The sequence below is a fragment of the Artibeus jamaicensis genome, unplaced genomic scaffold (assembly GCF_021234435.1).
Source record: "Artibeus jamaicensis isolate MK-2021 breed Jamaican fruit bat unplaced genomic scaffold, CSHL_Jam_final scaffold_833, whole genome shotgun sequence".
NCBI classification, from domain to species: Eukaryota; Metazoa; Chordata; class Mammalia; order Chiroptera; family Phyllostomidae; genus Artibeus; species Artibeus jamaicensis.
In genome coordinates, this window is record NW_026522056.1 from 495,914 (window position 1) to 521,986 (window position 26,073).

The 26,073-nt window shown below is 44.0% G+C and overlaps 1 protein-coding gene across 3 annotated transcripts in view; it reads left to right on the forward strand.

Moving 5' to 3' along the window:
* Window positions 1–26,073, forward strand: part of COL4A2 (collagen type IV alpha 2 chain) — a 183,693-nt gene that overhangs the window by 107,339 nt on the left and 50,281 nt on the right. For all 3 annotated transcript variants that reach the window (XM_053659816.1, XM_037125655.2, XM_037125654.2), the window contains exons 5-19: window positions 3,218–3,352; window positions 3,438–3,482; window positions 6,476–6,592; window positions 8,116–8,187; window positions 8,562–8,597; window positions 8,704–8,766; window positions 10,671–10,706; window positions 13,943–13,984; window positions 15,736–15,834; window positions 17,543–17,578; window positions 18,188–18,238; window positions 19,151–19,195; window positions 22,929–22,982; window positions 23,801–23,867; window positions 25,787–25,897. In XM_053659816.1, coding sequence (XP_053515791.1) covers window positions 3,218–3,352; window positions 3,438–3,482; window positions 6,476–6,592; window positions 8,116–8,187; window positions 8,562–8,597; window positions 8,704–8,766; window positions 10,671–10,706; window positions 13,943–13,984; window positions 15,736–15,834; window positions 17,543–17,578; window positions 18,188–18,238; window positions 19,151–19,195; window positions 22,929–22,982; window positions 23,801–23,867; window positions 25,787–25,897 — 1,009 coding nt within the window. The remainder of the gene's footprint in view (window positions 1–3,217; window positions 3,353–3,437; window positions 3,483–6,475; window positions 6,593–8,115; window positions 8,188–8,561; window positions 8,598–8,703; window positions 8,767–10,670; window positions 10,707–13,942; window positions 13,985–15,735; window positions 15,835–17,542; window positions 17,579–18,187; window positions 18,239–19,150; window positions 19,196–22,928; window positions 22,983–23,800; window positions 23,868–25,786; window positions 25,898–26,073) is intronic.

A 26,073-nucleotide genomic window follows, 5' to 3' on the forward strand; every position in this document is an offset into this window, starting at 1 on the left:
CTGAGCAGGAAGTTACGTGGAAGATGGAAGGCTTCCGAGGCAGCCCCCTCCCCAGGCCTAACGGCATTAACAGTCTGTTCTTTCCTCCAAGCCTTCCGAGCCCCCATTGTCCCCTCTCACAAATGGGAGAGGTGCCCGCTTTATGCATGTGTCATGGTTATAAAATTAAGAAAATAAGATAGGTGATTTCTTGAGACATGTAACAGTGCTTCATGGCAGAGGATACACAATTAAGTGCTGCTTTTTGATCCTGTTTCCTAGGAAGTAGTACATGAATGTCAATCCAAGTCTCTGGTGTGGACAAGGCAGAGGACATGGTCTGTTGGCTCTTAAGAACTATTTTGTAGAAATTATTTTATTGAGTATATTGCAGGAATTTTAGGAGCGTTAGTAATCTAGCAGCTTTTGAGATTTATGTAAAAACATTTAGAGTCCTATTTTTCCAGGGTAATTTTTATTTTTAGCATCACGTATTACAAAAGGAAAGGAAGAGATGGAAATAACGTTTCCAAGTGGGACTTCCAAAAGATGGAAGTTGATGACGATGGTGATGATTAATTAGCGCAGAGGGAAACCCTTTTCATTTACCTGATCGTCCCAGCTGCTCCTTCCGAGCAGAGGCGCGAGATGCCAGCATGGGCCGGACATCCGGGGAGAAGCCTCAGGCCCTGACGACTGAAACGCGCATACGAAGGTCGTTGCGCTGGGACAACAACCTTCATTTCGTCTCAGCCACACGGGTCTGAACTGCGGGCAGGAGTCACAGTTCAGCCCCAGAGCAGCAGACTCTGATTCAGATTCTGTCCAGGCTCCTCCTGGTGCTTCCTTCCCCAGGACGGAAGCTGGGTGGAATTTGGGGAAATGTTCCATCTGTCAGAAGCTCAAGATGACTCTTTAGAGTGACACCAACTTCACACCCGCCAGAATGGCTATAATTTTTTAATGGAAAATAACAATTGTTGGCAGGGATGTAGAAAAATTTGGCACCCTCACGCAATGTTGGCGGGGATGCAGAATGAGGAGAAGCAGTGTGGCGTTCTCTCAGAAAGATGAACGTGGAATTGCCGTAGGATTCAGTGACTCCACTTCTAGGGGTGAACCCAAACGAAATGAAAACAAAGACTTCAGCAGGGACGCGCGCATGCACCTTCACAGACAGACAGACAGACAGACCACGGTCTCACCATCCACTGGGAGGTCACTCAGCCCTGACAGTGGATGAAGTGCGGAGACTTGATCACACAATACATGGATGGACTTCAAAACAAACTCTCTTAAGTGAAAGAAGCCAGACAAAAAAGGGTTACATGTCATACATAAATTTCATTGATACGAAATACCAAGAAGGGAGAAATCCCCAAGCGGATGGCGGTTAGCAGACTGGGGGCGGGGGGGTGGGGGAGGAGTGACTGCTCAGTGGGTATGAGGTTTCCTCTGGAGATGATGAGATGTTTTGGAACTAGAGAGAGGACATTGCGAATGTACTGGAAGCCGCTTTAAAAATGGCTGGTTTTATGTGACGGGAATTTCACCTCAATTAAAAGAAAAAAGTAACAACTTGCTCCAGAAAAGGAAAGACTGGGGTTATATTCCCAAAGTCAGACTTCCCAGCCGAGACTTTATGCTTAAAAAGAACTTCCCTGACAGTGGAAGGAAAGGGACTCCGTGATGGCGTCAGTCACGTTGCCCATGAAAGAGAGTCGAAGAAAAAGGTTCATGAGTCCAAGACAAGAATGTGGCTTTGTCATCATTCAGACACACAGATTTCGTTTTGATGAGTAGTGGATGTTCCCCTTAGTTGGCTTCATTCACTAATCCTCTAGAGAGAGATTTAGTTTATGGGCAGAAAAAACGACAGTACTAATGAGGAACATTGTATCCCCCAAAGGATGCTCCCTGTGAACACTGACAAGTCTCATCACGATCAGGAACGCAGCGCTTGGGGCCTTGGTGTCCAATCACGAGACGGCTATATTCTCAGACAAACAGAACAAAAAGGAGCACAACTGGGAAAGTTATAAAAGTCAGAATCAAAGCATAATTTGTCCCCAAATTTGTAACAAATGTGGCACACTGAGACTCCTGACTAGAATTCAAGCAGAATGAGCCTGGGGTATCAAGAGTCCAAGGGCAGGGCTATGTGCCTTTGACCACAGTCCTCCTCCCCTTCCTGCCTCTGAGTGTGACCTCTCCAGGAACCTCATGGAAGAGGAATCACACAGTGCTTGTCCTTTTCTCACTGGCTTACCTCACTTCATGTAATGTCCTTCATTCACGTTGTGACATATGTCAGAATTTCCTTTTTACGGTGAATAATGTCTCATTGCATGGATGGCCCACATTTTGTTTTTTCATTTATCCGTCAATGGACACTTTGCTCCCACCTTTTAGCTATTGTGAAAATGCTGCTGTGAACATGGATACAGAAATAATCTGTTTAAGTCTCTGCTTTTGGTTCTTTTGAGTATCATCGATAACTATTGTATGCATTATGTTAAGGTAGAGATTTTTTAAATCTTTGAAATTTGTTTGAAACTTTTTTTTTATTTAATAAAAGAACATTTAAGAAAACAAGTAGATAAAGTGCTTCTCAGATAAGGTCAAGTTAAAGGAGTTCATCATCACCAAGCCCTTATTATATGAAATGTTAAAGGGACTTATCTAAGAAAAAGAAGATAAAAAACACGTACAGTAAAATGACAGCAAACTCACAATTATTAACAACCACACCTAAAACAAAAGCAAACTAAGAGGATAGCTAGATCAGGAGCAGAACCATAGAAATGAAGATCTCATGGAGGGTTAGCAACAGAGGAGTGGGAGGAGGAGAAGGGGGAATAGGTACAGAGAATAAGTAGCATAGGTGGTAGGTAGAAAATAGACAAGAGGAGGGTAAGAATAGTAGGGGAAATGTAGAAGCCAAGAACTTATAAGTATGACACATGGACATGAACTAAAGCAAGGGAATATGGGTGGGAGAGGGTGTGCAGGGTGGAGGGGAGTGAAGCAGGGAGAATGGGACAACTGTACCATTCTCCACAAAGTGACCAACCACAAAGTCACTTTGTGGTTATGGTGCAGAAGGTGGTAGTTACATATAATGTTCTCTGAAGATTATAGCTCTTGGAGAGTAAAAATGTGGTTTCCAAAGCAGCATGACTGAGGTGCTCGTTCACTGCTATTAATTGTAAACATTGAACGTGTGTTGTTTCTACAGGGTCAGCCAGGGCCAGTGGGCCCCCAGGGCTACACGGGGCCCCCAGGGCTGCAAGGATTCCCAGGACTGCAGGGCCGCAAAGGTGACAAGGGTGAAAGAGGCGCCCCCGGGATCACAGGGCCGAAAGGCGACGTGGTATGGAAAACACGGTATTTCCTCTCGTTTTATAGAGGGCAGCGGGTGTGCTGACCTTCATTAAGTTTGTTTGCCTTTTTTATAGGGAGCAAGAGGCGTTTCTGGATTCCCTGGTGCTGACGGAATTCCTGTAAGTTTTTGTAAGATTAGAATTTTAAAACACTGTACGCATGTGAACCAATACATTTATGACTTTACAGAAACATCTTGAGCTGAACCTCCTTTTTTGTTTGTAACATAAAACTTGTGGGACTATATGTGCGTCTCTTTCCCCTGGAATCCAGTCAAATGTTGGAGAAATTGTTTTCCTAGACTTGGCTTCGGAATTGAGGATACTTTGCTAGAAGTGGAAAATTGTTTTGTAATAAAAAGTTAGTGCCTTGCTAAGGTATGCTCAATAAAGAGCCAGTCTTGAAATTTTGTTCGAACCACCGAACAACCTGAATATAAAGTAGCACAGCCAAGAACGTGGATGGAATGAAGCCCCGCTGAACATTTGTGTAGCTTCTCAAATTCTTTGTAGTAACCACACATAAACGAAAAGAGGCATGGATTATCCATGAGAAAATCTCAAAATGCAATAAAGTGTGTTTTTCTAACCTAGTTTAGTTTACTTCTTGTGGCATAAAAAAACAAACAAAGCAGCCTGAGTCACAGCCTTCTTTGCAGGAATCCCCAACAGATTTCCCAGGGCCAGCTTCCTGCAGATCCCCTTCTCAGGGGCAAATGTGTCCATCACCCACTCATATCCACCCCGTCTGTCTGCTGCTGAAGTTTAGGGGCATCTGCTCTGAGACCCTCACACACACAGTGTTGGTGCCCGTGCCCTAGGGATCCGGATCCGTATTCTCTCTCACCATGTGCACACTCACCTATGCAACGGCACGTGCACACACATGTATGCACACACATGCACACATCCCCCCAGCCACACTAGCAGGGCTACCCCCTCGCAGAAGAATATAGAGGAAGAGCATGAGTGCAGAGTCATCACAGAGAGTTGCTTTTTCTTCTGATTTTCAGCTCTGTGTTCAAGAAGGCTTTGGCTACAGTAGAAGGAAGCAGTCAGAGCTAAAGAAAGGAAGTCACAGTGACTGAGACAGGAGACCTGCGTGGCCACTGATCCTAAGTGCCGCCTGGATGAGGCATTCAGACAGATAACATCAGCTCTGAACGGATAAGGAAGTAACATTCACATGAGTCAGAATCTGGAGATTTCAAGAATCAGACAAATAGTGAAAGTTTTCTACCAACTGCCTCAAACTAAATCACTTATTTTTTTAACTACTTTCTTGAACTCTGAACTGTTCATCAGTTTTTGTCTTCTGGAAGTGACATTATGGAAAAATATTGTAACTACTCTGTGTCATATTTTAATTCATTTTCCCACCTCATACTCATTTAATATCAGAAGCAAATATTTCACAAATAAGGAAGAGAGTGATCATTTGGGGGAGTGATCATGATGAGCAAGCAGATAGCTGATCATTTTTTATAGAATCTTGGTGCTGCTAAATATAGTCACTTTAACCACAGAACTCTGATACTGTATATCAACTTAAATGTCACCTGACATTTCTAAGCTGTTAACAAGTGTAGCACTTGAAGGACCTGGCTAATTTTAGCTGTTTACAAGTCATATATAAAAAGTGATATGCAGTAAAATCTTAGAATTGTCTCATACAGAAATGTATCCAATCAGATGAACAAAAAAGAGATGGACATTTAGCTCAATATAACTGAAATATTTCTTTGAAGCACAATTTCAAAAGAATCGATATGCAAATTCAAGGTGACTTAAATCAATTCTAAGGAAATCAGAAAGGCCAACAGCAGACAGATAATTCAGGAGAAGAATAAGGAACTCAGTGGCGCCTTTTAAGCAACGACATCCTAGAATACCACACACCTTGAACAGAACATCTCCCAAGCTTGTTTCCTCAAGCTGGATTTGAGGGATTAGCTTTCAGAAACCCTCCCAAAAGAGACCGTTGCTGTGAAGACCACCAGGCAGCTGGCTCTGGGACAGTGGCTGGGCAGCATGGTTTCCAGAAGCCACCAGGGTTTCGCTGACCCCCAGAGGGCTGACTGAAAGGCCTGCCGGGCCTCTCATCTGGCGGCACCCGTTGCAGCAATGGCTTTGAACATCTCAAACACAATGATGTGCAAACAAAAGAAAAATTCTACTTATTATATTTTGTAGTAGAATTTAGAGTATGGGCACTCTATGTAGAACATGTTCCTTTGTCTTGAAATTTCACAGACTTCTCAAAGTAAATGTAAAAGACATCCTTGTGGCCTCAAAAATCAGTCTGAGATACATGTTTGGCCTTTTATCAAGGAAATGAAAAATTTAAAGAATTACATAATGAGAAAGCATCTTTTGTGTAAACATAACAAAACAGGCTGTGGTCTCATAATGCATAAATTATAGACTGTTAACCCTGCCCTCAGAACGTCTCCTGGAACCAGATGAATAGAACCGAGGTGCCCCCAGACCTCACCTGGCCCTCTCTAGTATTCAAAATTTATTCGATCATGTTGCCTCCCCTCTCTCAGCACACATCTTAGAACACCTGACTTGCTTTCTGTTCGTGTTTAAAGTCTAAGAAGGAGTGTTCCCACAGAACATAAACAGGAAATCGGTTCAGTTCTTCCAGCTATGCCTGAGCCATTGACTCTCTTACTTGTTTAGGGTGTGGGTCTGTGAGACTACCCAGAGCCAGTTGGCCACTACAGATAAAGGCATCTTTGTTGTCCCCGAGAAGAAGATTGCTGCTTCTAGAACCTTTTCCTAGGGTTTTTAAATCCACGCCTCCCCTGCCCTTGCCAAAACAGGCCTCGCAGTTGCCCGATGAAGCAAGGTAATAAACATGCTGAGACAGTTCGCTGCCCACCAAAACCCTCGAGAAACAGGACTTTGTCTCAAAGGCCTTTCCCTGCTTGGAATTCCACTTCTGTGCCTTGCGTACTTAATCTTTCATTCATTTTGAGCTGTCTCTCCCCCTTGGATTCATGCCTGGGGCATCTCTGGTGAGAAGATTTGATACCGTTTTATCACATAGTTGTATGAAAACTAAACACGTATGGGCTGGATGACTTACTGCCATTTCTTGTTCCCAGGGACACCCTGGGCAAGGTGGGCCCAGAGGACCACCTGGCTACGATGGCTGCAACGGGACCAGGGGAGACGTGGGCCAGCAGGGACACCCCGGCTCCGAGGGCTTCCCTGGACCTGCCGTGAGTATCTTCAGCATGGCACGCGCAGTCCACCAGGTTGGCTCTGAACCTGGGTGGCTGCACTTGTTGGCGAAAGTGTGTGGAAGAGGCCGCATCCTGGGCCCTCCTTCATGGTCCCGGAAGGCCCAGCACAGGACCCCGAAGACATTGTCTTAGAGAAACTTTCTAAGGATGGTGTGTTGCCTTCATGTCACTCACCTGCAGGGGCTGCAGGCACGTGCTACGCCTGCCTCTTATACTGAGGGGAAATTGCTCTCATTTTATTGGTCAGGATGAAGTACACGTCCCTGCTGAGATTTTCTTGCAGACATCTAGGCATGATTTCCCTGAATTCAAATAACTTTCTTTTCTGTACTCACTGTTACACGTTACTTAGAAGATCATTGGTTGGTTGATAGTGTTCACTCCTGCCTCCTTCCGAGTGTCACCTCACTTCCTCCCAGGCTGTAATTCAAGGAACCGTGAATCAGAGGCTAAGAGTAAAACTAAAATTTTACTCTTAAATTTTACTCTAAAGTTTTACTCTTAAAACTAAAATTTTTGAAAAGCTTAAAGCTTGACAAAAGTAGTAGTCACCATCTTTATTGGATTCTGAAATCCATTGTGACATGAAAGAAGGGTGATGCGCTTCAGCAGATACAATACAGGGCTTTTTCCTTTTTTAAGTGAGAACTTTCATATATTGATCTATTGCGTGGCCTCATTTAGCTTTCAGTGTCTTTGCAAAGAGTATGGAAGTACTGTGAGGTAGCATATTGCTACCCTCTTACTACCAAAACACTGCAAATTCAGGATGAGACTAACGTTTTAGTTGGTAAAACTTGTTTAAGGCTGGGACTAGCGTTGTGCACTCGCCTCACCTGTTCCCCTGAAGCTGCTCGGTTTCTGGTCACACCTGCAGCTCTTCCGATTCCTGCTTCTCTGACTCTTTCTTACATGGTTCAGCTTTTAATAAACTGCATCATTTTCTAGTCTAATAAAATAACTTTTGTCAGCAACATATGTATTTGTTACTTTAAAATATTGATTTTATATGTAGATAGTAAGACATGTAAACATGTACATATGTAGTATGCACATATCATGTACATTTGACACGATCTTAGTTTTAAAGAACGACTCAATATCTCTCCCACAAATGGTGCCTCAGAGGACACGTTAATATTTTCAGTACACTAATGCCAAAGAAAACACAAAATAATACTACACAGAAGAATAACATGTTGGCATACTAAAGGATTGGTTTACTGAGCATTCATTTGGGGTTTTGAAAATAATTTAAATCTATAAAGTATTTCCATTGTAACTTTAAAGAAAGATACTGTTGGATAAACATGAAAGTAAAAGTCTTACCTCTGTGGTTGAATGAATGTAGTGCTTGGATCTGTAGAATAAACTAAATAAGCCATAGGAGTAGTTAGATATTGCCCATGAAAGTCAGTATCTAATCATCCAAAGGACTGTAGCTGCTCTAAATGTTAACGGACATTTTTCCTCCTTCTACCACATACGTATTACTTTAGGGGCCCCAAGGACCCAAAGGGCAGAAAGGTGAACCTTACGCGTTGTCTAAAGAGGACCGCGACAAATACAGGGTAAGTTGGCCGGAGGTGGGAGACCTGACTGAGCGATCCAGTGTAAATTATTGACTAATAAAATTGATTTCCAAGTAAACTCTGAGTTGTAAGAATGGATGGAGTAGAGGCGTGCACAGACGGAATAATGGAATAATCCAAAATCACGCCTAATTTAAAAAATCACTTTAATTCTTTTCAGGATGTTTTTCCATCCTATGTGGTACAACCTCTCCCATATGCAAAATACCTTAGATATTAGGTTAATTAACATTACCAAATCCTGTTAGGCCCGGTATAACACGTATACTTGTTTACAGTGTCGTAATAAAATGTAACTAAGTCTGAAGATCAGCTTAAAAACTAGAACTCTGAAATTTGTTTCTTCTCAATAGGGTGAACCTGGAGAACCTGGATTGATTGGCTTCCCGGTAAGTTTTATTTTTACCAGAGAATGTTCCTAGAAAACTTATTAATTCAGGACTCCAAACACCAGACAACCTCTCTTAATGGCCTTTTTTCGTTGCCTGACCTTAGGGGCCTCCCGGCCGCCCCGGACCCATGGGACCAATGGGTCCAGTTGGAGTTCCGGGAAGACCGGTAAGTACCACGCGTATGTGCTCACTCTTGGACCATTGCCAAGGCATCCTCTAGCGATGCAGCTCCTTCAACTGTTGATACGGGTGAAAGTTCCACGGTACAGCTATAATGCTTGTGGTCACTACAAAACCAAAACAAAACAGGTCACCCCTTGCCTATGTTTTGCTGCTATTAAGTTTAAAGAATGAGGACCCAAATCTGTGGTCACCAGATCACTGCCAACTATGTCAAATTTAAACTTGCTACTGGCTGGGTGCTATTCCAGTCATGGGTGCCCAAGGTCTCTCTGCCCCACACCCAGCCAGCTGACCGGGGGCTGTCACCCCTGAGCAAAGCAAACCAAAGTCCGACCAGGTGCTAAGAAGGAAGTGGGCTCTGCCTAGACTTGGCCACCATCGCTGGTGTGTCATACCTGGGCATGATTGTTATGGCGGGTGTATCACACCTGGGCATGGCCGTCATAACAGGTATATCACACCTGGGCATAGCCATTATAGCAAAATTATACTACACCTGGGTATATCCATCACTGCAGGTGCATTGATGTGCCCATGGCCATTATAACAAGTGAAATATTGGACATTGATTAATAAAATGGCCCTGGTGCCCCACCTGGATGGGAGTCTACAGGTGTTTTCTCAACCCGCAATTCAAATGGTAAGAGTAAGGCGCAACAAGACAAGTACTTGGATGAAGGAGGGCTTGGTGCTAGGAGCGGGGAGGAGGAGAAGGCAGAGCAGCCCTCAGGCCTCTCCCACCACTGCATAAGGGACCCAGGAGATAAACTGGTGAGTTCAGGAAGGTTTTTGACTCTCATTCCACACATTTTTCAGTAGTAAGACAAATAAACCTTAAATTTAAGGCGGAGAGACTTTGGCTGCAGGTGAGAGAGACCTTCTCACAAAAAACCATTGCTCAAGACTGAAGGGCCCTCTCAGGGGAGGTTGTGGTATCGGGTTCTTGGCAGATATTGAGAAACAGTGGAGACACGTGGGCTTGGAAGGAGTGTTCATAATTTTCTTCAGACTATAGAATAATCATTGATTTAATTGATTTGGGTTTTACAAATCAAGTTTCCCCAGTGTTTGTTGTAAAAGTCATTTTTACAAGTAGCCCACTGCGATGAAAGATTTGGCCAAATGGGATGGAACAGGGGTTATATGATGAGAGGTTCTTTTCTCTCCTGTTGCATATGGATGTTGACTCAAAGCAAACTTGTCACATGGTTGGGAGCGGGGGTTATACTTTAAATACACAGTTCAGGGAAATATGAAACAACAGATTGTACCCGCTGGGTCCTTGGCTGATGTGAAAACTTTAAGTTCTTTCTATGGTCATTGAAATCACCCACAGTCCCCTGCCTGTCCACTTCTGTGTACTTGGACACAAATGACTCTTTTCATGCACTTTTGAAACTTCATCGTAAGTGGGGTGTTGACACTGAATTGTTTGCAGATAGACACATGGTGATGTTTGTGGGTGGACTTCCCAGTATGGGCCTGTAGATTAATTCTGCCTGTGAACATTAGCTGACCAACAGAAAGTGCTAGACAGTGGCCAGCAGGCAACTCCAGAGGGAGTCCAGAGAAACGGTCTCGGCAGTAGCAGAGCCTGGGGCCTTGGAGAGGGAGCAGAGCTGAGACATGGGTGAAGTCAAAAGTCCAAACTCAGGAAAGCTAACCCAAAACAGCTGTGTGTGGACAGCCAGCCAGTTGTGGGAACTGGGCCTGACCCCAGCCCTCTCCCCCCAGCCGTTCCTGCCTGCTGAGACAGATGTATTAGAAACCATACATACAACACGATGTTCTAAATATACAGTGAATGGCTTTCCCAGACCTTCTAACAGATGTTATCTGGGTCCTGGGATAAATAAACAATTTACAAATGTCTTTGTATTTGTGCAGGGACCACCCGGACCCCCTGGACCAAAAGGACAGCAAGTAAGTTGATTGTTGGGGTGAGGGAGAGGGAAGGGGGGACTTACGTATCTGTGTGTATCTTTCTAGACCATACAACTATTTAATGGGCAACTACAGATTGCTTATTTCATGATGAGAACCATTTTGTAGGTTTGTAAGACTTAATGTTATAAACTCCAAAGATAAATCCAGCTGTACCTCTGGAGTAGCTGGCACATTAAATCAGTGCATGTGTTGAATGATTTGTTTGCAAATCACATAACAGTCCTGTTGTATGAGAAGCAAATTGGCAACTATCTGATTAGGAATCAAGATTTAGGGACAGCTCGTTTTTATCTGTATGTGTAAATTTCCGAGAACGGGCAAAATGTAGCCATGTGTGTCGGGGGAACCAGTGGCTTTCCTACCTGCATGTAATTAGTTCTACAAGACTGTCATATCAGCCTCTAGGGATATATATAATCAATAATTTTCAACTTTGGTTAGAGCCCAAAGCTGTCCTGCTTGTACCAGAGAACAAGTATTAAGTTCATTGGAACACAACAAAGAAGGTGGCTTTTTAGAACTTGGAGACAGAGCCAGAGTTCAGTGCAGTTTGTGAAAGTTAGGTGAATGTCCAATACAAACAGTAGGAGGTTAGTGAGGGAAGTATTTGATCAAAACTTGACGTGAGCCTACAGTGTACACCTAGTGCAAAACAATATTGAATGTAAGCTGTAATTTAAAAAAAAAATTTTTTTTAATTGATGTGAGTCAACTAGCGGGCCACCATTACCAACATTTAAGGACCATTCCATGGCCTGCATGTGGCTAAGGACCATTTAAGAACCATCTCCCAGCCTGCACATTCCCATGCCTGCGCCACAGAAATCCCATCTCTGTGACCTCCTGGAGACCTCAGCTGCCACCACCCCCAGGCCTGCAGGTCCCATCACCTCTGACAGGGCTTCCGGCTAGGGCTGGAGCTCGTTAAAGCTGCTGCCTCCACCACTGGGCTCCCCACTGTCTGGCAGCCCCAAGCAGGGTGGGAACGGCTTGTAGCCAAGAGAAGCAGCCAAGAGAAGCAGATGTAGGATGGGGTGGCTGGCCCCAAGGTCACCTCAGATCCCCACTTGGCTGCAACACAAAAGGCCCTCACTCCCCACCAAGTCACTTCCTGATGACTTGGACAACCAGCTCATGAGGCTAAGGGACCATGGGGGCCCAGGAAGATCTCATTCTGATCTAGCCTGGCTGCATTTCTACGCTTTGATTTCAGCTCCCAGCCAGGTGGGAAAGAAGCAAAAATGCAGAAATTAATTAAATGCTTTGTTTTTATTTTCAGAGGCATTGAGGGGGCGGGAGGTGTGCTGCAGAGAGCGATTGGATAAGGTCCTACATGATCTTTCATCAAGATGGGAATGTAGATAGATACCCAAAAAAATAAGCAATTGTTTGGGGGTCAGAAAAAAGTATTACTTCTATAATGTAGTACAAGGCATACCTCGCTTTACTGCACTTCAAAGATATTGTGGTTTTTTACAAATCGAAGGTTTGTGGAAACCTTGAGTGAAGCAAGTCTGTTGGCACCATTTTTCCAGCAGGCTCAGGTGCTGCTTAGCATTTATTTAGCTGTAAAGTATTTTTTAATTATGATATATACACAGTTATTTTAGACAGTGTTGTTGCACACCTAATGGACTACAGTGGAGTATAAACATAACTTTTCCATGCACAGTGAAACGAAAACAATGATGTGATTTGCTGCATTGAGATACTTACTTTATAGAGGTGGTCTGGAACTGAACCTGCAGTATCGCCCAGGTCTACCTGTGTAGTTTTTCATCTGTGCCTCTTCTAGACACCAAAGTCCAGTCAGTTCTCCCACACATGGCAACTGCACTCCTGAAACTATGAAATTCTTGCTAAGGCACTTGGCCTAGCTCCTCCGCCTCTTGGGCAAAAAAGGAAGATGAAGACGTTGTATGAAACCCCAAGAATCACCATTCCCCTAAAACCATTAGAGGACAGGAAGTGTTTATGTGAAATTAGGATTATCTTACCAAAAACGAGAAATAGCTGAGGCAGAAGAGAGAATGAATCATGATCTGCAAATCGGGGACCCACCTTGGGAGGGTGGGTTGGCTACTTTCTAAATCTGAAGGGTCCAGCAAACACTCCAAGTCACTAACCTATAGAGATGCTACAGGAACGATTAAGAGTCAAAAAGACCTGGGATCAAACCAAGTGCTGCCACTCATTAGCTCTGAGGCCTTGGTCTAAGGAAATGACCATTTGACCAGCTGTGACACGCAGATCACACTGTGGTGCAGAGGACTGAAGGGAGAGTGGAGCGTGTAGCATACGGACCCTGGATGGTTCTAGTCCAGACAGCCAGTGTAGAGTCAATGATAGGGGCGGTTTGCTGACCATCAGGATGTTTGTAGAGTAGAATACATTTCAAAAGGCAAATAGTAAACTACTCCCAAAAGCAACAAAATAGCTGCTCTTAGTCCACTATTTCTGAGGTTTTGCTTAGAGTATAAAATAAAACATGTCTTAAAAGCCTATCCATATTAAACGAATAGCGTATCGTTTTTATGAAGCCCAGAGTTCCACCACTTAGGTTACATCTTAGTGAATGCTCAGAATACACTATGAAGCGCCACCTTCTGCAGCTGATACATCATCTCGGTTTGCTCCTGTTCGTATTGTGTGATATCCTGGCTCAGACTTTTGTTACACGTTTACATATGGAAATAGCCAAACAAAAGATGGTAACTTTCTATTTTTAGCTTTTTTTTTCAATCACAGTTTACATTCAATATTGTTTTGCGTTTCAGGTGTACGGCATAGTGGGTAGACATTTATATGATTTATGAAGTGATTTCCCCCCAATAAATCTAGTACCTTCTAACACCCTACATAATTACTACAGTATTACACACTGTATCCCCATGCTGCACTTGACATCCTGTGACTATTTTGTAACTGCCAATTTGTACTTCTTAATCCCTTTACTTTTTTCCCCTATCTCCCCAGTTCCCCTCCTCTCTGGCAACCATCCGTTTGATCTCTGCATCTATGAATCTGTTTCTATCTGTTTGATTAACTGTCTTTTTGTGATTAGTTTCTGGGAGGTAAAGCCAGGATGTTATGCAAGGAGAGTTGTCCGGTTATGTTGCAAATAAATTTTAGGTGTCTTTTTAAAAAATAAAAACCTATTTTACTATGATTATTGACTTTTAAAAGCTTACAGAAACTTTTTTGTCTTTCAGGGCAACAGAGGACTTGGTTTTTATGGAGAAAAGGGTGAAAAGGTAAAGGAAATGTAACAGATTAGAGCAGATGCATGCAGTGTTTAGTAGTTAGGAAAAAAAATTAATGACTGTTTTATATTGTCCTCCTGAGATGATCTGCAAATAGACCGTTTGCATAGGAAATAATTATTATAATAAAGTGCCAAGTCATCAAACACACTTCAGTGGTAGTTATGGAGCAAGAAGACAGTAAAAGTGCACCCTCCAGGGTGGCCCCGGACCTCTGCCCTAGACATGACTTCAGCCCTTTTCTGACTTGGGGAATCCGCAGTGACCGAGGAGACAGAAGCCAGAGCCGCAGACTAATGTGGAGCCAGCTTGGGGGCCAGGTAACATGGCCAGCTCTGGTTGGCCATGCTTTTGCTCTTTGCATATTCCTCAAAAGCAGGAAGGAGGATCACTCGGACTCTTATAATTGCCCACAGTGCCAGGATTCAAAGACCACATAGCCTTTAAGCAGATCGCTTGAGATCGTGTACATGAAAAGCTCCATACGGCACCCACACCCAGTGAGCTAAACCCAGCAACACGCAATCCCATCACATTCATCCCAAAACACTGGCTCGTTTGGTGTCATTTGAACATTTCCATTTTGTTTTACTTTTTGATTGAATAACACATTAGGCTTTCTCTCCTGAAGTGTGGAAAGAACTTTGTTCTTTGTGTTAATACCATACCAAAAAAACTATAAAAGAAAAATATTGGAAGATCTAAATATATAAAAGTTTAAATTCTTGTACAATTAAATAGAACAAAATAGTAAAATAACATAAAAAGAGCATAAACCTAGGAAGAAATAATTGGGTAAGGCACGTTATATAAAATGGATATGAAGTTAATGCCTGTAATCTACAAAAAGTTTATCTAAATTGTTAATTTAAAAAAACCACAGGTAAAGAGGAAATGAATAAACATTTGGGTATTTTTTAGGTGTGATATTAGCAGGCACTCAGGATGCACTGCAGAGTATCACTTGTGCAGCTAACACATCATCTCGATTTCCTCCTGTTCACATGATGTGAGGCCTGGGCCCAAACCGATATTATATAATTTACACATGGAAAGAGCCAAAGAAACCACAATAACTTTCTTTTAATGTCGCAGAGTTCCCAGGAGGTCAGGCGTGTATTATGTTAGGAGAGTTGTCCAGTGAAGTTGCAGATCTATGGGTTTCACCTCTGTGTACCGCATAGAAGAGTGATTCTTGCTAATGGTAAAAACACAAACTGAAACAATCTTTAGATGTTATACTGATTAAAGATGCTACTTTTTATTATGTTACAATACCCTTAAGGGTGAAGTCATGGTGAAACTGGAGTAGTCATTCATTCCTTGGACATTTCTTATATCTTGGTACCAATCCTAGAAAGCAATAGAGTGATACCTGTTAAGAACTATAAATACATTTAGCCCTTAGACCTAATAATTTCCTTGTTTAGAAACATATCATAAAGAAGTAATTCTACAAAAGCAAATGCAGCCCCAAATTATGAACAACCTAACGAGCTTTTATGCAAACACAATTATTAACGCAAGTAGAATGCAAATAATTTTACAAATTATGATTATTTCATTTTGAATTATGGTTTTTGTTGTATGTTATAAATATAATGCTACAAAATTGATGCGCATGGGGTAAGCAATATGCAAAGAGCAAAAATGAAGTTTGCGGTGGGATCACACTGTAATTAAATGTTGGTAGTGTCTTCTCGATGTGCAAAGACTATACTGCTTTGCTGAACTATTCACAGGGTGACATGGGACAGCCAGGACCCAATGGGATCCCATCAGACAACAACCGTGAGAGCGTAGGGCCCACGAAGGAAGTGTTCCATCCTCATCTGTACAAGGTAATGGGGCTTCACCAAAATGGACTGTGTTCCAAGTTGAACTGAAAAAAAGAGAGAGACACAGGAAAAAAGATAATTTTTTTCAATTTTATTCAAACAGTCGCACTTAAAGAGGAAAAGGCCTCATCATCAAATTGTGCACAAAAGCACAACTATTCTTTCAGTCAAATAACTGCATCAGCCCATCATCTTAAACAATTGTGATGAATGAACACGAGGATCCACTGTTTTAAATCTCAGATCTAGCCTTAAGCATGTGCATCTCTGGTACAGACACACAGGTTATGTTCAGAGTGCAGTTCAAACCCAGTATATGGAACTGTCTGACAAAACACTGTAGTCTGCAAAGTAAGCCTGCTTTTACTCTTTGCTGACATAAAGAATAATTGCAGGGGGCGGGGTTCATCCAAATTGATTTTGTGGCCCCTATAATGTCTATTAACATTTCATTTGATTAAAAACATACTTTTGGAGTCAAATAAAAGTCATCCTGCTCTACCACTGACTCATTCAGATGGGCCACTTCACCTCCCTAAGCTTTGGTGTCCCCTTGTACCAACTGAAGATAGTAAGACTGGCCTTGTGGAGCTGCGGAGTGGATTACAGGGAGCCACAGGTGAAACACCCAGGATAAAGTCGGGCATAATCAACCAAAATTAAAACCCCAAACAGAATATAATTTCCAACATTCAGGTGTCTGTCAAGATGGGGGCTGGGTGCTTGGTCAGATGGGAGAGGCAGGCATGACCACTGCCGTAGTGGGGAACTGAATCCAGGCAGCTGGGCTGAGTGATAGGTGACTTACCATTGACAAAAGTGGCCTGGAAGGTGGCTGGTGCAAGGCAGAAGTGCCAGAGGAAATTGTCGGAAGCAGGTGGTTGTCTGCAGCTGACAAAGCGAGATAGATGTCCCTGGACAACCGGGCAGGAACAGGGGCTCCACTGAGTCATCAGGATGGATTCTGAGTGGGCTTCTTGCTCCTAAAGGTGACCTGGCCATCAGCCAGGTAGGGCCTTTGTCCAGCAGTTGAGGATGGAGCAAGACCAGAGCAAGTTCAATCCAGGCTGAGATGCTCAAGCTTCCGGAACACATTTCCTTAGATTTCTGCCACTCAGAGAGGTGGTCCAGGCCTGAGGCCTGACCAGCCTGCAGGGGGCAGTGTTGGTCTGCAGGGATCTGGGTGCTATCTTAGCAGTGATGGAGAGCAAGGATGGGCCAGTCACTACATTTCTTTCCCCATTTTAAACTAAGAGAAATGAAAAACTGAATCATACAGAGTTGACGTTTCTTTCCAAAGCCACTTTTGCTTGGGGTCTTAATATATTCCAAATGTGCCTTTTCCTCAGAAAATCCTTCTAATAATATTTTATTGACATGAATATTATAATTCAGGGCTCTCTGGGCATGTTCTGCCTGCACAACATGGCATATATGCTCGCAGCTGTGCAGTAATAAAGGCAACCACACAGAGGCAGCCGTGAAGTCACCTCAAAAATAATGCACTTAAATTTACATTATGAATATCCAGAAGAAATAGTACACATTTTTCCTTGAATTTTGAAGCTGCAAAAATACAGCTTTCTTCCATTTATAATGGTTGTTTAAAGTTTTATTAAATACTTTTCATTTCATATCATAACCCTGATGAATCTTAAATATTGCTATTCTCGAATTAATGAGTATTTCCTATTTTTCGTTTTCTTCACAGGGTGAAAAAGGAAGCACAGGGGAACCAGGAAGAGTGGTAAGTCAAGCAGCAGAGATGTTTCTGCTCACTGGTGGTTCCCAGATCCTCGGCGACCCCGTTGCCATGATGGAATGCACAGGGGTCATTGGGGCCCATGGACTTGAGGTTTCCAACCTATTTGTCTACAGCAAGAAAGTATTATCATTGATTTTTATGAGGTTTTATTTCCAGAAAACAGTTTGAGAATGTCTTCCTTTTTGCCTAGTAAACACCACCAGCTAATCTGCATTTTGTGAAGTTCATAAAATGAACCTAAATGTTTTAAAAGGGCAGATGTGTGGGTAGAGGGGCCGGGCAGGCCCTGCCTCTGTTCTGGAGGCTTAAACTGGTGACGTCTCTGCCTTCTCTTTCATCTCTGTCATGCCCGCCCCAGTATTTACCCCCTGTCCTCCCAAATCGTCACTCGCTGTGTGGGGATGGCAGGTGACACCGGGGCATGTGGTGACCCAGACAGACTCACAGATCCTGTGAATCTGCCATCTCACTGAGCTGGACTGGGAACCCCAGAGGCAGGCTGGCACCAGTCAGGCTGCTGGGAAACGGAGTCCTGAGCAGGTGCAGTGTGAAATACCGGCCTCTCCCTCAAGTCTCTGTGTTCTCTCCTAGGGCATTTCCTTGAAGGGGGAAGAAGGAATCATGGGCTTTCCAGGACTCCGGGTAAAATCTGTTCCATAATTGTAGCTTCTTTTGTTTCGATTTGATTTTTAAATCAGTGTTAGTGTTTTTGGATCAGGTTTTGGTTCACAGCAAAGTTAAGCCAAAAGTGCAGAGTTATTTGCCTCATACTCCCATTCCCCTCCACACACCCCAAACCAGAGTAGGCCGCTGGCTACAGTAGATGAGATTGACAAGTTATCACCCAATAACTGTGGTTTTTAAAACTGTACGTGCTTTCGGAGAAAGGTAGGAGCAGAACACAAACACATTTCTGCTCATATTAGTTAGGCTAAATTAATCTGTGGTAACAAAAGTGTAGGCTGATTGTGGCACACAGGAAGTGTTGAAAGTCTTGCTACCCTAAGAATCCAACAAAAATATCCCTGGTGGTTGGAGGTGGCACAGGAGTGTCTCCTCCCAAGGGCATGCAGCCACCTGTGTCTCCCATGCCCCAGATGGTGGCCTGAAATGGTACCTGCCACTTCAGCCCTCTCTCCACCAGTCAGAACTCAGTCACCTGGCCAAACACAGCCACAGCGAAGCTGGGAAATGTGGCCAAAACCAAGAGAAAGTTGCCTTGTGGCAGCCACCACCACAAAAAGAAATGTCACAAGCTCCAAAATAAGAACAGAGGCTCATGAGAACCGTGGCGTGCAGGCCTTTTGTTATCTTTACCATTCATACCATCTTTACAAATTTCTCCATAGTTCTTTAAATGATATGTTGTATTATATGAAAGTGTCACTGAAATCAGCCATCTCCCTTAGAAAAGAAAGAGAGTTTCGGATGGTTTCGGTACTTTCATGGTGCAGTGTTATGTTTCAGGCCATGTCAGCTGCCATGGTGATGCCCTCGGGGAAACGTTGCTGTACGTTCTAAGCTGTTACTGCTTCTCTTTTCTGTTCTCTGCAGGGTTACGCTGGTGTAGATGGTGAACAAGGTGCCAAAGGACAGAAAGTAAGTGTGGTGCATAAATGCCATCTGCTCCAGGCCTGAAGCCTCTTGCAGAGGTCAAACTTAAAGACTATGGAATTCCAGGAACAAAAAAATTTGCCCTGAGGAAAAAAATTAATTCTCCCTGCATTTACCACAGCATAAGTAAGGCTTGGTCCCAAAGCATTTGAAATGCTTGAGTCAGATTTCTCTCATATTTGCAGACCAGCCCTTCGGCTCTCTCCCTCCAGGCTCCCTCACCCAGCCCCACCAGCCTCGGCCTCCGTGCCTTCCAGTCTCACACTCGTCCTCTGTGTCATTGTATGTCACTCTTAGGAAGGTTGTCAACGTGGTGACCACGGATTGGCCTACACATTTTACATGTTGACCTCACACATTTTCACACTTTATTTATCTGTAAAGATGACCCAACTCGTTATTTTTACCATGCGTTCTGTAGGCAGATTTTTGGCAATTTTTTTTAGAAGAAAACATTATATCAGAAATGTACTGTGAATCCGGATCAGGCTTAGAATTGTCTGAATGCTAGGTCATATGAGAGAGTACACAGAGAAGGAGATATTTTAATTCATTATTTACTATCTTCACTATTCATTATTTTCACTAATTTGATCATAGAATATACAGTACGTCTTCTTCCTGTCACAGACCCCCAGCATTCTGCCCAGAGACAGATACGGGTAATAGCTCTGTGGGTGCTGTTCCAGATGAGTACTGGTATACAAAGGACATGCCTTTTTACATGCATATAATTTAACGACAGAAAATAAAAATATCCGTATCATTCTGCCACTTGTTTTTTCATCTAGTGTGCCTTGGATATTATTCCACATTAGTGTGTTCACACGTACATACTTCTGCTAATAAGCTACAGAAGTGCAGTAAATGGGTGTACCATGTTTGCTTAATGAGCTCCTCACAGTGGTTTCCAGCTGCTTGCTCTGTTCAACAGTCATGCAATCAGAATTATGGCACACACAGCTTCATGCCTCTGGGCTAGTATTTGCATAATTCAATGCTCATAGGTAACTAGAAATAGATGTTTTTTTCAAAATTAATTCAGCTCTGGCCAGGATGCTGGTTAGATCATCGTTCCGATACACCACAGCTGCAGAGTCAATCCCCAGTCAGGGCACATACAAGAATCTTCCAATGAATGCATAAATAAATGGAACAACAACAAATTGATATCTTTCTCTCTCTCCCCTTTCCCTCCCCCTGCTTCACCCCCCCACCCCACCGACTTTAAAAACAATGAATAAATAAATAATTGGTTCAGCCTCCAGGTCAGACTGCTGCTCACGGCTCCACTGAGTGACTGGAGAGCCATGAGGACCCTGGTAGTGACCAACGGGTCTTGTCAGTACCCCTGCAACTACAGAGGGGACTTGACCTCCCAGATTTTGTTTCTGACCTCCACCAGCCCTAGACTCAGGCGTCCTGCTTCCGTATTCCGGTTTGGGCCACAATGAGTACGAGCTCTGATTCCTTCCTGCAGCCCCAATTGACCTAATTTTCCCTATTCCTGTCCTTTTATCTTAAACTCAACCAAGGATGGCCCCTAGTTACACCCATCCGCTCAGAACATTAGTAACTGATAGGAGCACCCCCAAAGGCTGTGTGCCTGGAGCCAGGTGCTGTCCCTGCAGTACCCCCAACTAAAGGCCAAAAGGCCAATTTCTGGTTTAAGGATTATAGTATGCAAGTGCTGTAAAGTGACAGGAGTAAAGCAAATGTTAACATTTAAAAATAATTTGTTTCAACCCACTCCATGTAATTAAAGTACAACTGTCAGTACTTTGATTGCCCGCCATGTGCTAGTGCAATCATAATTATGATTTGTTTTTCTACACCCAACATTAAGGAATTGTAGTGTTTTTTAAATGCAGTTCAACATAGCCACTCTCTAGAACTCAAAAGTTAACGAAGGACAGGATGTTCACCAGGCACTGACCCCCTAGAACGCCTGGCTGCTGTGGCCCAGATGTTGGGGTCCAGGGCTCACGTTTCGCAGCCTGCTCTCTGCACTTGCAACAACTGGGGAGATACAGATGCTTCCAATTAAGTGGGGCATCTCAGATGCTGTGAGGAAGTCGTTTCCTCGACTTTAAACATAGGAAATGCCCAGGATATGCACACACAGCGGACCTTTCCTGCCTGTGACTGCCACACTGCTTCGGAGGCATGTCTACCATGTGTTATCTTACTTGCCAAGTTGCCATGACTGCCCAGCTAACATCTCAGTTGTACTTACAGACTTTTTAGTTTTAGGCTGTGAAATGGAACCAGTAATCAAAGGCAGCTCCAAGGAGCCTGTGAATACCAACATAAACAATGTGTCGAAATAGGATAAACCAAAAAAGAAAAGATTCTGGGAAAGATTTTTCTTTCTCTACTGGGGCAAAGAATCGGCTACCCCTCCCTCATTTCTCCAGGGATTAATAGAACTGTAATTAGTTCTGGGGGTGCTTGTTACTGCTTGTTGATGATGTCACAGCACGGCTGAGCAGTGTGGGGTGGAATGGTGTGTAGATGTGACAAAGTCCAGCGTACTTTTGAGCTGGATTGTTGTGTCAGCCCTGGACACAACTTCAACCGGATGCCTAGTTGCCAACTACTCCGTCACTGGCAAGCTCTTTAATGATCCCTAACACATCTCATGAGGTGGCCTATAAAGAGGAGATCATCTTTCCTATCAGAAAAAGGTACCTTCACTTTGGAATCTCCAGCTTTACTTAGTGTAACAGAAAGTCAGTCTAAATTACGGACCCACCATGAAAAACACCAATCTTAGTTCATTCTGAACCACATGACTTTCAGCCTAAATGCCCCTAGATTTCAAAATATCTGGTAAAATAACCACGTAATGTCCATTTCTTTTTACCACTGGCAGCTGGCATTCAAATTTGGGGGGCCACCTGTATGTATTCTTTAGCAAGATGGAATAAGTTTCTAGATTATTTTTAAAACTTTACATATGTACAAAAGCCCAATATGATAGAGCTTTTTCTGATGCATAGCTGAGGGAATTAGAAAGCAACAGTTAGCACCAGAGATTTTCTTCAATAAAGAAGAAAAAGTCTAAACAGAGAGGCTTTAATGCTCCTACTTGGTGTTAACGGAAATTTTTCCAAACCTGTCTGGGAGGAAGGTTTTGATAGATGCATCAGGTTGTCGGCACTTGACGCCACTGATTGGTTATAAAATCTCTGAGACTCCGCCTCTGTGCCTCCTAAAGGGGCGCAGTAGAAAGGAAGGACACAGCAGCCTCCGTGAACGCTTCTTGCTCAAAAGGTGACCCTGAACCTAAAGAAGCCTCTAGATCTAACAACCAATTAGGAGGAAGTAGAAGGGAAGGAGCAGCACATTACACACCGTAAGGGCGAGGTGGGGCCAGTCCACCACGTTGGCTGTTTGCAGTGCCAATGACCCGGTTTCTTCAATAACAACAACAAAAAGTTACCAAAAAAGTAGGAAGGAAGAAGAAACCATCATGAATTAGGAGAAGATTAAGAGACACATCAGCCAAATGTCATGTTTTGACTTTGGGTCCTGACTCAAACAAAGCCACTTTAAGAAAACATTTTTAAAACCAAAATCAGGAAAAATTCAACAGAGACTGGGTAGGAAGTGATTTTAATGAATTATTGTTAATTTCATGAGACATAGTAAAGTTCTTTTGGTCAGTCCTTCAAATTACAGAGATAAGAATAAGCACCAAACATCTTTCCTGCAGGGAAGCAGAGGACTGGATGGCTACCCAGGCCCTGATGGGCCCCGAGGACCCAAGGTGAGCTTGGTTTCCAGTTGCTCTCTTTGGGTGGTGTTCTAATGGCCTCCTACTGCCCATGTTGGACAGGGAGGTGGCGTCTGTCCTATCTGAGAATAGATACCCGGACACACAACACCAAGCGGTGGGGAGGTGAGATGGATGTTCATTTGTTAGTCATGTATATCCCAGCCTCATGATGCTATAGGCCACTCAGGCGGAGGCCACACCTGGGCCAGAGTGAACTAGCAAGGCTGTGGGAGGGGCTTTGCAGTAACAAGAGGATGGGGCACCCCTGGTTCCCAAGGGAGAATATGACCGACGTGTTTAGATCTTGCATGGGCTGGCAGGGCAGTGAAACTCAGTCAGCTGAGGACCAGGTAAGGTCCAGCTACACTAGCTGATGGGAGCACTAACCAAAGAAGGAGCCTTTCCTGCTCGATGGGGCCATGTCTGGTGAGGACAGGGACTGGCAGGCCTGTGGGGCCCAGTGAGGCTCAGTCGCTAGCTCTTACAACCCAGAAGGCATTGTGTCAGGATGCTGTTGAGTCACCCCCAGCTCACCCTGCAGGCCGACTCGGATACCATTCTCGACAACGAAGTAGCCAGCCCTGCAGAAAGCAGCCTCCTGACTGGGTCTAGTATCCGAGGAGGATTTCAAAGTGACATTGGCACAGCCCACGTGGTTGTCTCTCGGTGTGTCTGGGATGCCTGGACTTAGTGCCTCAGAATAATGGACATGGATCCCCAGGCAGAGTCTGTAGTCGATTACTCAGAAGAGTCCCAGACTCCAAAAGGCTGGTCTCACATTCCTCTGTTTTCCTCTCTTTTTCCTCCAGGGAGAAGTGGGTGACCGAGGCCTCCCAGGCCCACCTGTCCCCTTCCCCCATCCTTCCCTGGCTAAAGGTTTGTATGCAACTTCTCTTTCATGAGAGTGTCCATTCTCTTCTGTTAGGGACGCAGGGTCATGAACTTTCAAGAAAGATTTATCTAAGTAAAACACAAGATGCTCAGGCCACAGCTTTGTAGAATCTGTTCTGTGTGCACCTTCCCTCATGGCTTCAGTGTGGTATCCCAGGAGAGCCCCCTTCGACTGAGGCCTGAGAGAGTGCCCCCCACTTTCCTGGTGAGACCCTCTGTTGGGAAATTCTTCCAGTGCTGCACACCTCGTGCAGGCTCTGGCTTCGCCATCTGCGGTCTCACCGAAGAAATCCAGTCCTTCTGCACCTCAGGCCTCCATGGCGGCTGGCCCAACCACCTTCCCAAGTCTCTACTCCAAAGCTACCAAGGCACATACGAGCTACCCTTCTGCTCAACGGTCTGAAACCCAGTACTGACCACATGTTCTGACCTTGGAGACAGTCTCGTCCTTTCAGACTTCAAGGAGCTAACTCCCCAGATATGTGTGCGTGAACAACCACCTAGGCAGATGCTTCACTGTCCCAGTTGACCTGTGTGTGTAAATGAAGGATTTTGTGTGTGTTGTGGCTCATGCTTATCTTGTTATCTTAGCTCAGCCTCCAAGTTGGTAAAATTGTACTGAAATATTCAAATTCTATAGTAAGAGCAACAGTTTTGAATGTACAACCTTCTAAATAATGTTTTTGAAAAATGTTTTGAGCATTCCTTCAAATAATCGTACATATATTTATGGATGGATCACTTGCCCATGTTATAGGAGTTTTCATGGATGCAGGGATTAGCCCGTGTGGTTCACTACTGTATCCACAGTTTCTAGAACAGACCCAGGCAAGTAGTAGGTGCTCAGTAAATAATTATCTGAATGACTGAGCGACATGCATGCTAAAATTTACACATCAGGTACATATTTTAAAGGATAGGATTTTTTAAATAAAAATGCTGTGATCCTTCTTTCCTACACCCAGTAGATCATCTGGCTCACCCCTATCATATCATATACGCCCAGGGGTCAAGGACTCACTGGCCTGCTTAGATGTGACCCATGTGTCAGTTTAATGACTACTTTGGTGTGTCTTTATTCAACATGCCAAAGAACTTAGCGATGCCACTTTATGTTTATTTATGGATAAAGCTTATAAAAGCATTCGTCTGTTATTTATCCAGCAAAGAGGTACAAAAAGCCAATCCAGGCAGGAGCTGGTGCACAGGGGAAGAGAAGCACATTGCCTCTCGCGTGGGAGGATTCCTAATCACATCATTTTTTTTTTAACTTTTTTATTGATTATACCATCATTTCTTTCACTGGTCTCACGTCAGACTCAACCCACCCAACCCGACGTTCCACCAGCTCTGTGCTTTCAGCCTGGACTTGTTCCCCGTCTCCTCACACTTCACCCCTGCCCAGAACTCAACTGTCAAGTGACCTGCTCTAGGAGACGTGAATGCCCATGAGCACAGTGCTTCCCCTCTCTGCAAAATCGGGGCTGTGGCAGTCTCCGTGCCGCATGGCTTTATGGGGATCAAATGTATGCCAAGCATTTCGTGCTGAGCCTAGTGTGCATAGCAATAGCTCGAAAATCTAATTCTATTGTTTTTATCCTCCACGATCCCTCAAAATCAGATTTACCCCCCAAAATAATCTTCCCCTCCTTTGACCCACTCTGTACCCTTTTGGTATTATGTGCCTGTCTGTTTTATGATATTTATAGGAATCTTGTCTCCCTCTTTGATTGGGAATGAGCTCCCTGAAAACAGGGGCCATCATGTATTAAACACTTGGCCCCCTGTCGTGCCTCACACAACGTGCAGGGTATTGGTCAATATGCATTCAGTGAAAAGGTGAGTATCTGTCGTGAGTCCCAGACAACAGCCCTATTCTTACTGTGGGGACTGTCTCGTTCCAGGTGGCAGAGGTGACCCGGGATTTCCAGGGGCCTATGGGGAGCCAGGAACACGGGGTCTGCCAGGGGACCCTGGCCCAGTAGGCTTCCCCGGCACGTCCAGCATAAGTGAAGGTAATGTGGTTCCATGGCAACTAAACTGTGACCGAAAGTGCGTCCCCTTGGGACCCTCACCAGCTGCACAGCTTTGTCAGTGCTGGTGCTCTTCCCCGTAGACGGGGCTCAGCAGCTGTAATGGGTCTCACAGCCATGGTTGGTTGTTGTCACAGGACAACTGAACCTGTGACAGT